The sequence below is a fragment of the Terrapene carolina genome, unplaced genomic scaffold, assembly GCF_002925995.2.
Source record: "Terrapene carolina triunguis isolate 2854851 unplaced genomic scaffold, T_m_triunguis-2.0 Scaffold58, whole genome shotgun sequence".
NCBI lineage: Eukaryota > Metazoa > Chordata > Testudines > Emydidae > Terrapene > Terrapene triunguis.
The window spans coordinates 107,744,422-107,759,903 of NW_020664409.1; the positions used below are offsets into that span (position 1 = coordinate 107,744,422).

The following is a 15,482-nucleotide window of genomic DNA, read 5'->3' on the forward strand; positions in this document are numbered from 1 at the left end:
ACAAGCATGCTGCCTCACTATGGTCCAAAACCCTGCCAGCGGGGGAGCAGGGAGGGGTCAGGCTCTGGACTTATGTTTGGACCGTGTGTGTGTCAAAATATTATGGCTCAAGTTCTATTAAGCAGAATCAAGCTATACATTTTTCTGCAGCGACAATAATTTTTCATTCCAATTCCAGAGGAAGATTAACAATGTCTTCCCATTCTAGTTATGGGTATATCTTCCCCACTCTATATCCAACAGCCAATGGATTGTTCTTCCTGTGAAATCTATTTTTATGCTACCACCACCAGTAACTATCCCAAATATCACAGAGGACAGCTTTTCAAATCCAAGGAGATTTCCATGGACAAAATCCCCTCTAGTACAAGACGAATGGTCTCAGTGGCAACTCAGTTGTCTTAAGCAGCCATGGCATTGGGATCATTTTGGCCCCTAAAACTCTTTTGTAGGTGAGTTGCCACCTCAGATCTGAATGGCAAAATCAGATAATAAAGTACATACCTTAACACTAATGGTGATACCTACCTATTGTGTCGCCTTGTTCATAAACCATGGAGGCCAGGTCTTTAATGATCTGGTTTACATCCAACATGTCACTCTGAAAAGGTGAAAGGTCACAGTTAATGATCAACAGATACATCAAAACCCAAAAGAGTTGCCCAGTTTCTCAATCTTGGAAACGTATTTTTTCTTCTGCATAGAACAGTGATGACCAAATATTCTCACTATACCTTAAAAGGGCCCTTAAACAACACCATAATTTGTTGCACTTCAGTTACCAAACTTTGCACCTGAACCAATTGAGTTGCCATGTAAAAGGAGGAGGTCGAAAAATTAGACTACCCAGCTGCTTAGAATAACTGTGCAGCACTAAAGAACAAAAACCAGTCCTCCCCTATCTCTAAGGAGCTGTGTTTGAGGGATACATTCATCTAGGACAGCTGATTCTTCTGTACTAACTAAGTTCTCTCAGGCTACGTCTTCACTACCCGCCGATCCGGCGGGTAGCAATCGGTCTATCGGGGATCGACTTACCGCGTCTAGTGAAGACGCGATAAAATCGATCCCTGATGGCTCTACCGTCGACTCCGGAAATCCACCGCGGCAAGAGGCGGTAGCGGAGTCGACGGCGGCGCGGCAGCGGTCGACTTGCCGCCGTCCTCACAGCCAGGTAAGTCGACCTAAAATACGCCACTTCAGCTACGGTATTCACATAGCTGAAGTTGCGTATCTTAGGTCGACCCCCCGCTGTAGTGTAGACCTAGCCTCAGTGTTGCGTGCTTGTGGTGAAATACCATTATTAAGTGAATGGAGAGCTGATAGAAAGAATGTCAGATTTTGAAATCTCTTTATCTTTAGGTCAGTTAGGGCAAAGCGATGTGATGAGTGGATCTATTTACACCTCTTCAAAGTGTCAAATAATTAACTAGTTAAAGAAACAGTAACTCTTTTGAATTAAAAAACAGCAACTGCAATATTGTTTCTAAATGAGAGCCTGTAACAAACTAGCATGTAAGAACATCATCAGATCTTAGCTTCATGTAACTCTGGCTCTCAGAAGGATGATTAATCTGTAAATGGGATAATACTGAACACAATAGAGAAAAGGCTCCTATTAGCATACCAGAAAAGGACACTCGGACAGAACTTGTTGCTATAACTTTTGAATTCTTATGGCGCCTTTCATGCAGAAAGATCCGACTTTGCTTCACTATCTATCTTAGGACACAAAAACATTATGCTGAGTGTGAGTGAAGGCTGCTCAGTGTATAACAGAACTATCGCAACATTTTAATACAGGTGCCACCATAATATAGCACTTCTGATACATAGATAAATCGGGGGGGTGAGGAGGAGGGGAATTAACCAATTGATGCCAAATACAATGCATAGCACCAGAGCGAGAGCAAACCCTTACTCCTGTGTGAAGTGTCACTGGATCATTAATGTCCATACGGAACAGACCATCTCTCAGGACATGATCCACGCATGGTAACCACTTTTGCCAGTATTCACTTTCCTTTGCTCCGCAGAGAGGTGCATTGGCATAAGGCATATAGGAGAGCAACCCTAGTTGACTGTAAATCCCAGGGGAGGAGCACCTTGTTGATTCTACTGGGCCACTGAGGGGAAAAACACACATACATATTCCCCACAACACATGTGGGAACACTCTCATGGAGAAGTGTAGTTTCTCTCTGCCCTCAGACTCATCCCACGTGTTTTCTCACAGGAGATGATTTCCTCCCCCAACTTTTAAAATCACTTTTAAGAGACTCCCTCCCACAGTTAACTGAACAGTAGGCTATTCACCTACTTTAAGCCTGCTGGGAGTAGAATCTGTGGTGCAAAGGAGTCTAAATGTCCCCAACCTGATGGTCAGACAACTAAACTATCCCCTTTGATTAATTTATAAATGGTTCCAAGTGTATCTACATTTGTTTTTGAAATTTATTATGTAATTGTGAGTAGAACAGTACTTAATTATATAATGCAGTCGAATCTCATTAATTTGTAATGAAGCCTGGGAGAACCATTGTGAATTACTGAATATGGCAAATTTCCGAGCAAGTGAACAAATACGAGAAACAAAAGCTAAAACACCAAAGGATAGGGTAATGCATCACAAAATGCACTGTGCTCGCTTCCTTGTCAAGTGCAGTCTAGCTTTAATTATGTATGAGAATATTCATAACTAGTAAATGTTCTGCGGAATATTTTATAAAAGTAATGAAGTTTAAGTAACACGAGATCACACTCTAACACTATGGTAGTAAATCATTGCCAAGAAGGCAGGTGCCACTGTAGTTTTTCTATGGGGAGTGAGGATTAGCAAAGTGTGAAAGAAAGAGATTGCACGTGGGGATGGGGGTGAAGCAACATTCGCATAGGTCTCTTGGGACTAAATACATCCCAGTTAAAACTTGGTTTCCGTGAGTTGAACCAGAGAGGATTTCACCTGTCTTTCAGTCTGTCTGTCCCAGCAATGGAATGGAATCACCATAGCATCTGTGTACTGATGTTTGCATCAGTAGCTACATTTGGTTTCATGGTGACTATTTGGCTATAATGCAAAATACATCCCTGCAGTAATTACACTGAAGTCAATGACAGACAAGTGAACAAACTTTGTTTCAGAAGGATCAAATGACATACCGCCCAAACTGATCCTCAAAAGCTAATTAAACTGCATATATTGTTGTGATACTTGCAGATTAAACTCAGTATATTACAGTATAAACAAAAAGAGAAGAACTACAGAGATAATGTATTAAACATTGTTAGTCACACGCTGTACTGCTTGCTGCCTATCATACCCAATTATTTATTAGAGCAAAATAGACCCCCCCCGCCCTGTGAGTCCAATATCTCCCTTTCAAACGTCCATAACAATGCTTGAAGATATTGCTACACATCGGTGCAGCAGAGAAGGTACCATGGACACCAGAAGGTAAAAGGCTAGCAAGGAAATGAACTTAGAAATTGTTGACTATGGTATTAAAAAGCAAAACAGAGCAAGTTGCAAAGTGGTGAGTACAGAATAATATAACCCACAGCATGGAATTTGTTGAATAATTTAACCAGTCACTGCAAAGTGTCCAAGTAACTGAAATATGTTAGCAAACAAAAAACAACTTTTCAGAACAGACAATATCTGAGAGTTACATTCTCAGAGCTTCCTGCCAGGAATGAGTACATCATGATGAACCACTGAACTTTCCTGTCACTGGGAGTTTGCCTGTAAAATGAAAGTACTTCTATTTTCCAAGTTTCTACATATTATGCATGTTTCACAATGGAATATAGTGTCTCACAAATCCCCTTCACTTCATAGAAACAAGAAACCCTTGATTTACTAGAGCTTGCTATTGTTTCACATATTCTATGCCTGGTGGTGGTGGTGCTGGGTGGTTGGTGATGGTGGTTGTTGTTGTATTGTTATAGGGCCTAGCAGTCATGGTCATGGACCAGGACTCCATTGTGCTAGATGCTGGACAAACACAGACCAAAAGGACAGTCACTGCTCCAAAGAGATTACAATCTAAGTATAAGACAAGAGAAACAGCTGGATACAGACAGAGCAACAGAGTACTAGGAAACATGGAGACCACACACTCATGTATGTAGGTCCACGTATATTTAAACACACGCTTCTCTCTTAAGTGGATTAACATTACAGGACGTTGCAGAGGAAGCATGTGTTAAGGAGGGATTGAAATGAAGAGAAGATAGCCAATTGAACGCTGATCCAAAGTCTACTGAAGTCAATGGAAAGACTGCCACTGACTTCACTTGGCAATGAATCAGGCTCTTAGTGCAAAAGGAAAGAAAAGGCATTCCATGTGAAAAAGCCAGCACAAAAAGTGGAAGGAGGCCAAACCGGGAGAAGGATACAGATGACGTGCCAACCAGAATGACTTGTGTGAATAGGGAGGAGGACAAAAGGAGATCTGAGATGTATGCAGAGATGAAATTGTGTCGCAGCTTGAAGGTGAGGATGATAAGCTTTAGTGAGCAAGAGGAAGTCAGCGTGGAGAATCTGAGAAGGGAATTACATGGTCAGACTGGTAGGAGAAGATGAAGATTTTTAGCCGGCAAGGTGCTTGGTGCCTCTGGAAAGCAGTGCGTGCTTGCCATCTGCCAAATGATTTCAGTGGGAGTTGTGAGTGCTCTGCACCTTGAATGACCGGGCCCTTTATACTGTGTGTAGACTAGACAGAGGAAGAGAGGCAAACAGACGTGGCAAGGCGGGGGACGGGGGACACAAAAGGGATGGTTGTAGTAGCTGAGATAGGAGATGACCAAGGCAAACATAATATATGCATAATTTGCATGATCTGTAAATATTGTTTAACGCTCTCACACTTCAAGGAACACAAACAAGCTGCATTAGACCTATCATACATATAGAGAGGGAAGAACAACAAGCAAAAAAAAAACCATCCTAGAAAATCACCAGGCTCAGATGGTTTTACAGGGATAATTTACAAATTCTTTTAAGAACTATTAACTCCCCGGTTAACTAGAACGTTACACCTCCCAACAGAAGGCTCATTTTAACATGCCCACATTTTCAGCATTCTTAAAGCCAAAGAGAGGACAGCCTGGATCATAAATCCTACCAGCCCATTTCAGCACAGAACATACATTTCAAACGTATTCACAAAAACAGCAATGAAAATGTTAGCTCCTCCGACAGCCATTCTCATTCCTAAGGGTGTCAAGGTTTAGCAACGGGGCAAACATTTACATTTGTCCCCACATGTCATTTTACTCTCAGGACACTCTAAATTCCAGCCACAAGAACAATGCTAAATAAACAAGAGGTGACTTCATTTGCATTCCAAAGGGACAGGCCAGGGATGCCCTCACTGTCCCTTCTCATTCACTTCTGGCCACATCTTGCAGTTCTTGATCGATATTGACTTAATCCTTTTTCAGGGAAGTGTCCCACAGACATCAAAGGGAGTTTGCCTGAGTAGGGAGAGAATAAAAAACTGAGTAGAGAACTCAGGGTTTGTCCCTTTAGAGGGAGAACCTCTAATCTTAAACAAATTGGATAGAGGAATCGAAATTAACTACTAAATTAATCATGTCTGCGTATGCAGATCATGTAGGGTTCTATATGCAAACTCCTGGGTCTGCCCTGCCAGTCATTTGATGAATGATCAACAAGGGCTGTTATAAAATGAACTGGAAGCAGACAGAGATATTGGGGTAGGATCTCAAAGGGGTAAAACACAGCATATCGTTGTGCATGTCAATACAGGGATACAACCCAGGAAATATCCAAAATGTATTACCCTTGGGGTAGCCCCCCCACAGCACCCTCCCAGGGCCAAGGCAAATGTAACCATTGGGGAACACCCACTCCAGGTGCCCAACATGTGTTATAATAGGGAAGCACCGTTCACGGTGCCCAGTGTGCATTACTCTCAGGGGCACATTCCTCCCACTGTCCAGACTGTGTAGCACACCGAAAAGAGCAGAAGGATGGACATTTCTCAGTGTTTAAACTCAAACATAGTGAAAACCCTCCCCCCATTCCTTTCTGAGGGGGGCAGGGAGAAGGGACATAGAAAGGCAGAGATCTTCTTTGATGCTAGATGGACAAAAACTAAATCTCACCCGCAACAGTCTTTCAAGGAAATATTTTTCTCTTGTCTACAGCTGGGGAGAAAAAATGACATCCTATAAATCAAACTGAGCCAGGCTAAGCAACAACAGACCAGCTGAAAATTGTTTCGAGGGCAGAAGCTATCCAGAACAGCAATTACAGCCTGAGTTAGACCTCCTCTGGGACTGCTCAACAACCAGCACGGGGAGTTTCTTTCTCCTTCTCTCGCTCTATTTTGTTGTCTTAATGGTCAGTGCCATCTTGGGAAGTGATGGCACCATGCTGAATAATTAAAATAGCTCTGTTGAGCTTCATCATCTCAGCCCCTAAGCTGACTGGGGACAGCAGGCTCCAGGAGCACTACAGAGACACTGTGCTCGACAGCAGGAGCTGAGTGGATGGGTTTTGGAAGGCGTGATGTCTAGCTCTCATCAGACCAATGTGATGCCATTAAGTAGAGCCTCTGAACAGGGAGGGATAGAGAGGAAGGATGCTGGAAACCTCTCCCTGTTAACATGATTCATTTATTAGGGCTTAGGTAAGAAATAATGCAGTAATATGGCAGTCCATCTCTGGTCCAGGCAGTGGAGTGAATTTAGATGTGATGAAAGGTGCTGGACTGATGGCTTGGAACACCAAAGCCCTTTATTTATTGAAAAAAGAGGCAGGAACAGTACATGCTTTCTCCTCACTACTCCCTGGGAATATGATGTGATGGGTTGGATCACAGAAACCCCCTTGGGAGCTGCCACCCGATGTGCAAAGACTACCCCCCTGCTTCTGTTTTCCCTGCCAGCTCAGGACTCCAGCACCCTGTCTTGCTGAGCCAGACACTCCCGTCTGCTCCAACACAGACCCAGGGTCTGAATCACTTGTCCCAAAGCTGCAAATTTACCTGAAAACAGCTCACAAAAGTGTGCTTGTCCTTAGCACTCAGATGCCCAACTCCCAATGGGGTCTAAACCCCAAAAAAGCCGTTTTACCTCATAAATTGTTCGTCCTCTATAACACAGATAGAGAGATATGCACAGTTGTTTGCTCCCCCAGGTATTAATACATACTCTGAGTAAATTACTAAATAAAAAGTGATTTTATTAAATACAGAAAATAGGATTTAAGTGGTTCCAAGTGGTAACAGACAGAACAAAGTAAGTCGCCAAGCAAAATAAAATAAAATGCGCAAATCTATGTCTAATCAAACTGAATACAGATAATCTCACCCTCAGAGATGCTTCAGTAAGTTTTTTCTCAGGCTGGACACCTTCCAGGCCTGGGCACAATTCTTTCCCCTGGTACAGCTCTTGTTCCAGCTCAGGTGATAGATAGGGGATTCTTCATGATGGCCCCTCTTCCCCCTTTGTTCTGTTCCACCCCTTTATATATCTTTTGCACTTTTGCATAAGGCGGGAACCCTTTGTCCCTCTGGGTTTCCACCCCTCCCCTCACTGGAAAAGCACCAGGTTAAAGATGGATTCCAGTGCAGGTGACATGATCACATGTCACTGCAAGACTTCATTGCCCACTTGCCAGCACACACATATACAGGAAGACTCACAGGTAAACACAGCCATCTGCGGATAATGGTCCTGGTTAATGGGAGTCATCAAGATTCCAAAACATCATTAATGGCCCACACTTTACATAATTACAATAGGCCCTCAGAGTTATATTTCATATTTCTAGTTCTAGATACAAGAGCGGTACATTTATACAAATCGGATGATCACACTCAGTAGATTATAAGCTTTGTAATGATACCTTACAAGAGACCTTTTGCATGAAGCATATCCCAGTTACGTTATATTCACTTATTATCATATTTTTATAAAACCATATAGACTGCACAATGTCACACATGGTTCAGTACTGAGGTAGAGGCAAAAAGGGCAATTTAGTCACCAGAGACCAGTGGTTCTCAAACTAGGGCTGCCGTTTGTTCAGGGAAAGCCCCTGGTGGGCCGGGCCGGTTTGTTTACCTGCCGCGTCCGCAGGTTCAGCCAGTCGCGGCTCCCATTGGCCACGGTTCACCGCTCCAGGCCAATGGGGGCTGCAGGAAGCGGCGCGGGCCGAGGGACGTGCTCAATTTTTTTTCAAAACAAACCATTTTGACATTTTGTTTTGAATCAACATTCAAACCATTTCGTTTGATCTGAATGATTTTTTTTTTTTAAATTTCTGATTTTTCATTTTGGTAAGTAAAACTTTATTTTGGTTCTAAACTAACTGATGCGTTTCCCAGATTTATCAGTTCGGACCCCCAACCAACAAAAAATAAAATGATTCAGTCAGCTCTACTTATGAGTAGTTATTTAATATCTTTTATCTACTTCTTATACACACACACACAAAACACTGAATTTTCCAAATTGTCCCCTCAGCTAAAATTATATGCAACCTTGGGTTCGTACTACCTTTACTCTTTTTTTATGTTCTGGATGCCCTATTGTGTTTGGACCCTATTTAGATTATAGACTATTTGGGACAGGGATTTTCTTTCATTGTAAGCATGTACAGCACCCAATACACTGAGGCTGTGATCTGGATTGGCACCACTGTAACTTTGCACTTTTAAAGCATCTTCCATCAGACAATCTCACAAGACCACCCCTTCCAGTGTGTGTGTGTGTGTGCGCGCACAAAACTTGTTTTTCTCCCACCCCCCGACCTCCCTCCAAAAGAACCTCACCCAAGATGTTAGATAAAGGGTTGAGGTTTGGCAGATTACAGAGATAGAAATGCAGTCTAATTCTGTCTGAACCAGCACAATGCAGAACGGTTATCTCAGCCCCCATTCCCCTCTAAACACTACATTTCAAGATAAGCGTGAACACTGAAATGTTCTGATAACAGACAAATAAACAAAAAGAATTGCTTTTCCTTGCTTCTTTTTGACAACAAAAGCCGCATTTGATTCCATTTTATCTTCAAAGCAATGGAATGATAGTTTGGTATCAGAGAGAGGAGAGCAAGGAACGGCTTGCATCAGAAAATAGAGAAACGATATTCTTGCGCAGGGAACCAAAAAATTACCCGACTCTGTCAAGGGGTAGAACAAATTGAACAATGTTTCAAAAGTCTTCTGTGATGCATGGCAGAGCATGTGTTTCCTAATTAGGTACAAACATCCCTTACCCACACACACCCCATTCCAAATGCTCACCCAGCCTACAATGGGGAGCTGCTGGCAGTGAGGGAAAAGGTGAAGATCTGCACACAAAGTAAATGACGGAGGAAGGTGTTTCATTACTCTCCTGAGTACAAGCGATAATGTCGGCTCTGCTCTCTGACAGTGATAATGCCACAATTCTTATTTCCTTTCGCTCAGCATCTGATGTTGCTGCACTTTGTTAGTCCAGATGACTGAGGCCTCTGGGACTTTGCAATTCATATTGGGAAGAAATAATGTCAAAAATGCATTAGGCTGGTCACACCTAATATTTATAGCTTGTGAATTTATTCATGTATGTACTTATTTTTACTGTGATAAGGCACGAAAACACGCACACACTCCAAACCGAATGGTGTGATCCCCAGAAGATGAGGTTTTCTGCTACTTTGCCACCACAAAAAATAAACACCTCCCCGCCCCAGTACACAGACACAGAGTTTGAAGGAAGAATGTACTTGTGTTTGAGAAACTGGCCTGGAAATCTAGATATGTGGGTTCTATTCCCACCTCTGCCATAGATTTCCTGTGTGATCTTGGGCAATGCACCTGTCTCAGTTCTCCAGGTGTCAGAGAGCTGTTGTGAGGCTAAATTGACATTTGGAAAGTGCTCAGAGGCTATCATAAGGGCTACAGAAAAAGAAGAAATAAAATTAAACACAAATAAGCAAGCACATGACATGGTGGCATCTGCATTATGGATACAAAAATGTCATTTATACAAAACATTTCCCTGATGGACTGGATTCATTGAAAAATAGACATTAGAGCTCATGATAGGCGACTGAACATAGAATCCACAGAAAAATTAGAGCAGACACAGCTGTAACACAAACTTCACCCCACAATTATTCACCATCCCTGACCTGGAAGAGTACTTCTACGGGTAAGAGAGTAACTCAGTCTTCATGGCCCATTCAACCCTTGGCCTCTCTGCAGAGCCCAATAACAAGTACTCCAATTAGTTGAAATTGTGATGGGTTGGTTTATGATGTGGATGCCTGTGCACTAGGAACTATTAGACCATAGTGCCTAGTTATTTTAGAGAGGTTTCTGAACAGCTCCAGTGAGCCATGGGCCTGTTAAGCAACAAATTACTGAAAGCAAGTTATGTGGGTTCATGTGATATCCTATGAAAAATGCTTTTAACTGGGAATAACTATATCAATGAGATGACATATCTTGAACTCCTTGGGACCATTTACTCATTTACAAAAGAAAAGGGCTTCAAATACTGTCAGCTACAGGGGTTTTTTTTGTTTTTTTTTGGTAGCTGCTCAGAAGAAGAAAATCTACTGTGTACTAAGTAATCAAGGACATGGAAATCCATAACCAAAACCTGAGCTGAATATCTCACACACTTGCCTTTTCTGCTATATACCTCAGATTCTGGTGTGTAAACTAATACAGGTATTGAGGGAAGTAGCAGTAATCTATCAAACTGACTGATCCCAGCCCCAGGAAAGAGAAGTTTATTGCAGGCAGTATGTTCTTATCTTCAAAAAATAGAAACTGTGCAAAGATTATGACAAAAAGCTAAGCAGTCTGCACTCTTTATACACTTTGTTTGCAGCACTATTAATTCCGCACTCTGGATTTATTTCCATGAGGGTCATTTAACTGGAAAAATATGAAGGATAAATTCATTTTCTTTTTAGGAGTGTTCTGGGAAACTGAGCAATTAGTGTAATCTTAAACTGTCAATTGCCATTCAATTATTTTACTTAAATATGATACTGAATGCAAAGTGTGATCTGCAGTTATCAAGTACACGGCTCATTTGCGGGGTGGAGGGGCGGTGAGAGAACCAGAGAGACCTGGCAATGTAACAACTAGGAATCTTTCATTGCTAGGTTGCCAGTTCAAATCCTTCTCACTAAGGAATTTAATGGGCAGCAGGTTTAAAACAAATAAAAGGAAGTTTTTCTTCACACAGCGCACAGTCAACTTGTGGAACTCCTTGCCTGAGGAGGTTGTGAAGGTTAGGACTATAACAGGGTTTAAAAGAGAACCGGATAAATTCATGGAGGTTAAGTCCATTAATGGCTATTAGCCAGGATGGGTAAGGAATGGTGTCCCTAGCCTCTGTTTGTCAGAGGGAGGTGATGGATGGCAGGAGAGAGATCACCTGATCATTACCTTTTAGGTTCACTCCCTCTGGAGCACCTGGCATTGGCCACTGTCAGTAGACAGGATACTGGGCTGGATGGACCTTTGGTCTGACCCAGTCTGGCCATTCTTATGTTCTTAGCTGAAAGTCGTTAGCATCAGCTGAATGGTGGCTCGTGTGTGTGAAATAATGTTATGGGTTCAGATCGTAGTGAGGTCTGCATCACCCAATGCCAACTGGCACCTGTGCTAGCAGTGTAATCCAAGGCATTCAATGGAGACAGGTGATTTACAAATTCCAGCCAGCCACCATGGATTAAATGGATCTGAAGTAAGAACCACCCACGCACTGCAGAGGCAACTTTCCAAGCTGGGGTTGGAGCACAGTGGTGGCGAAGTTTGCATCATACTGTTGGCAAGCAAGTACTCAGGGACCATCTTTTTTGTTTGTGTTTGTATAGCACCTAGCACAATGAGGCCCTGGTGCTATGGTAAACCAAATACTAAATAACAACAACTACTCCAGTTTCCAGGACAGGTCACAATTCAGGAATTTTCACCGGCACTAAATTAATTAAAATAACTTGAAAAAGAAAACAAACAAAAAAGACAATCTGCCGCATGTCAACCATTTTATATCAGTTCAGCATCATTGTTTAATTCTGCGTTAGCTACTCTAATTATACGGTTAGATGAGATGTTCTTTACAATTAACTAACACATTAACGACCAACCCCTGGACAACCTTTCTAGAAATGACTCTGTGTGTGTTTTAAATAAGGGTTTGTGTTTCCAGTAGTAGAAAATCAAACATCTTTAAAGACCTGCAGCCTTCTAGGCAGTATAAGACTTGGAGTGCTTCCAGTGTTGGTTGTATGGTGAAATTACTCTTTCAGGAGAAAGCTAAGGCTAGAACTTGTGTATATTTTTCATTCTAAACTTTTGATGAGAAATGGCTTTTGGCAAAATGGAAATGTCCACAGAAAATGTCTGATTTCCATGAAATTTTTCAAGTTTTCATCCAAAAATCAACCCCCCCAAATTTAGAGATTTTCAGTGGTTTATTTATTTGTGGATAAACACCTGAAAACCTTTGAAGAAAAGTTTCAAAAGAAACCTTTTTTTTTTTTTTTGCTTTTTTTCCACCAACATTTTTGTAGAAAGATAAAAATCTTTCCTTGTGGGCTCTAACTCAGCCTGTGTATAATCAGTTTCAAAATTTCTCCCCAGAGGTTGCTGCATTTCATTGGTTGGTTAAGTATTTCCTATATATTGGACTGTAAAATGGTTTGGGAGATAAGGCTCCAAATAAATGCAAGGGATATTTACTATAAATGCACCATGTCCAAGTGCTAGACTATTCTCAGGAAAATTGTGGTGCTAATAGCCTTCCTAGCGAGGTATTTTTAATGATGCACCAGCCTTGTGCTGTGACAGAGCTGAAGTGACTAACCCCACTCAAGTGCAAGGGGCAATGATGAATGGACCATGGTGCCTATGCCTGCTGCTAACTGGGTGCAGCAATGGATATTTAGGGCAAAAAGGAGCCAGCCCTTAAAGGAGTCTTCCATGCAGGGGATGGCCATTGTTGCAGTCCCTAGTGCTCTCCTGAACACAGGGAATATTCCTTGCTAGCAGCTTCAGGGTTGCAAGACTCAATCCGCTACACATCAGCCGGCAGAGCTAGCTAATGTGAAGGGGTTGCACTCATCTGAGGAGTGACACAGAAGCCTAGCTCTCCAAGAGCTGTGGCAGGCATTTGCCTCCTTGAGACACAATGTCTCCTGGGGCTTGTCCTGGGTTGGTACAGTGCTGCGATGCATGTCTTAATGGCATGATCTAGCCCAAAGAGAAGAAACTTTGTCACAACCAGGACACACATAATGGCTATCCCCACTATCCCCTCTGTGTGTTCCCTAGTCACCAGTGCCTATTGTGGATACGCCAGACATTGGGTTAATTGGACTGTGGTAATTAGACAATCCTGTTGTTGTCACTCACCCAGTGTCATATTTTCAGTGAATATCTAAGCTAGTTAAAATGTAAATACCGGGCCAAGGCATCCAAGGGATGATTTATTAGAATTGCATCATAGACTTGCAGAACATAAGGCTTGAAAGGCCTTTCTCATGGTGAACTTCTATCGTAAATGCGTAATGATTTTTTCTAGTCTGCACCTGAACATTCTGTGACAGTGACTCGACAAGCTTCCTTTGGAAATCAGCCATCAAATGCCAAATAATTGACTTCGCTGTAACAACCCTTTTCCTAATGTCTAATTTACATATTCCCTTCATTAGTTCTAGCAGATATTCCTTGCTATGCTCAACCTTAGCCATCATAAATTATTCTACCCCCTTTTCATTGTTGAATTTTCTTGAGGCTGCCCATGGTTAATGCTTAGACTCGCTGTTCATAAATTAGACCTAATCCTTTTGTCTCTTTCCTCTCCCCTTCTCTGGAATTCTCCAATTTATCACTACAAGAAGTAGCCACAACAGCTCTAAACTCTAAGGAAATTGCTTATTAGGTGAAAAGTAAAATCAAAGGTCCTGACCACTTATATGGACATTAAAGATCCTATCACAGTTTTTACGCTTACTAACTACCTACATTTACCCTACAGTTTCAACCGGATATCTAACTTTTCACATCCTGGCCTAAATTATGGCACTGTGTTGCTGTGTGCTGTTAAAACAGCTGCCTTGTTCTACCTCAGAGGTGGCTGCATTTCTGAAGCGGGTGATATGATCTCATATCTGCTTGAATTGCCTCACAGAGACGTGGTAATACTTAGCCACTGTTTGTAAAGAGTTCTGAGATCCTCAGACTGTGGGCCAGATCATATGCACAGGGTTGTGCAGAGAAATGAGAGCGTCTAAAGCAATACCTTACTTCTTGTACTGGCAACCCACATTGTGGTTTAGCAGTGTGGGGGGAGACAGACTCCACAGAGCTGCTACATCCTCTCCTGCGGCTGAGTGGATGGAATGGTGCAGAGAATGGGCAGACGCTTGGCTTTGATCTCCCAATATGGCAGCCAGGATAGCAGTGCCAGTATGCCATGAGAAGTACACTGCTTGGCACAGGGCACTTCCCCCTGCTGCAGGGGAAGCTGAGAGGGGCTCTGTGACTCAAGGCATGTTTACACTGCAGCTGGAAGGTGTGATTTCAGCCTGAGTAGACATACCTGCGCTAGCTTTGATCAAACTACCATGCTAAAAATACAAAAATAGCTGTGGCCGTGTGATTGGCACGAGGTGCGAGCTGCCCGAGTATGTGCCTAATGTCCATCTCTTCTTCTACACAGCTTGTATGGTAGGCAGTTGTGCCCATTCTAGGACCTCTTCTTTACTTATTCTATTAGTCCATTTTACACTTGCATTGAAAGCTGTTCTCTTTGCACTGGATCAACTTATTATTTTTCCAGGACTCTGCTCTATCTAGAGGATCTTAAATTTGGTGTTTTAACAGAATCACGTCGGACTTCCATGTTGTATTAAGTTTTTGAATTACAGCACTTGCTTTACCTATTCTGGACTTTATATCAAATTTGCAGTCACCAGTATTATGAATGATGTTACCCATCTAAGCAAATTTAATAGTTTTTAGGGCCTCACCTTCCAAGTAGATAAAATCATCAGTAGTAGATTAATTTTCATAACTTTTGTCTTTGAATTACTGATAAGAAGACCTATTTTCTCGGAAGAATTTGCAAGAGCATGTGTCTTTCACCGCATATCTTCAGCTGATTTATTCGTAAGACAGTGGTCATCTGCAAAGCCTTTGACCCATTTACTTTGAGAGGCTAGTTCTCATAAAAGGACTTGTATTTGAAACCACTTGCAAACATGGTTATGGCTAAACACAATTGGTAACTGGCTTTATGTCCAAACATGTTTGTGACTGGTTTTAGAGCTATATCCCTCTGTATCATGATAATCTATGTTCAGAAACCATGCCAGATACTTGTCAGCAGGTAGTCTCATCTGACACGATTGCTATCAGAGCATGTTGCCTTCTATAACTGCTTGAATTATTAGTATTTAACACCAGCCTTGTCTTTGCAAAAGCCCACCTGACACA

General features: G+C 42.1%; 1 protein-coding gene across 8 annotated transcripts in view; it reads right to left on the reverse strand.

Moving 5' to 3' along the window:
- Nucleotides 1-15,482, reverse strand: part of TSNARE1 (t-SNARE domain containing 1) — a 686,859-nt gene that overhangs the window by 226,648 nt on the left and 444,729 nt on the right. For all 8 annotated transcript variants that reach the window (XM_026646872.1, XM_026646868.1, XM_026646856.1 and 5 more), the window contains one exon: nucleotides 529-601. In XM_026646872.1, coding sequence (XP_026502657.1) covers nucleotides 529-601 — 73 coding nt within the window. The remainder of the gene's footprint in view (nucleotides 1-528; nucleotides 602-15,482) is intronic.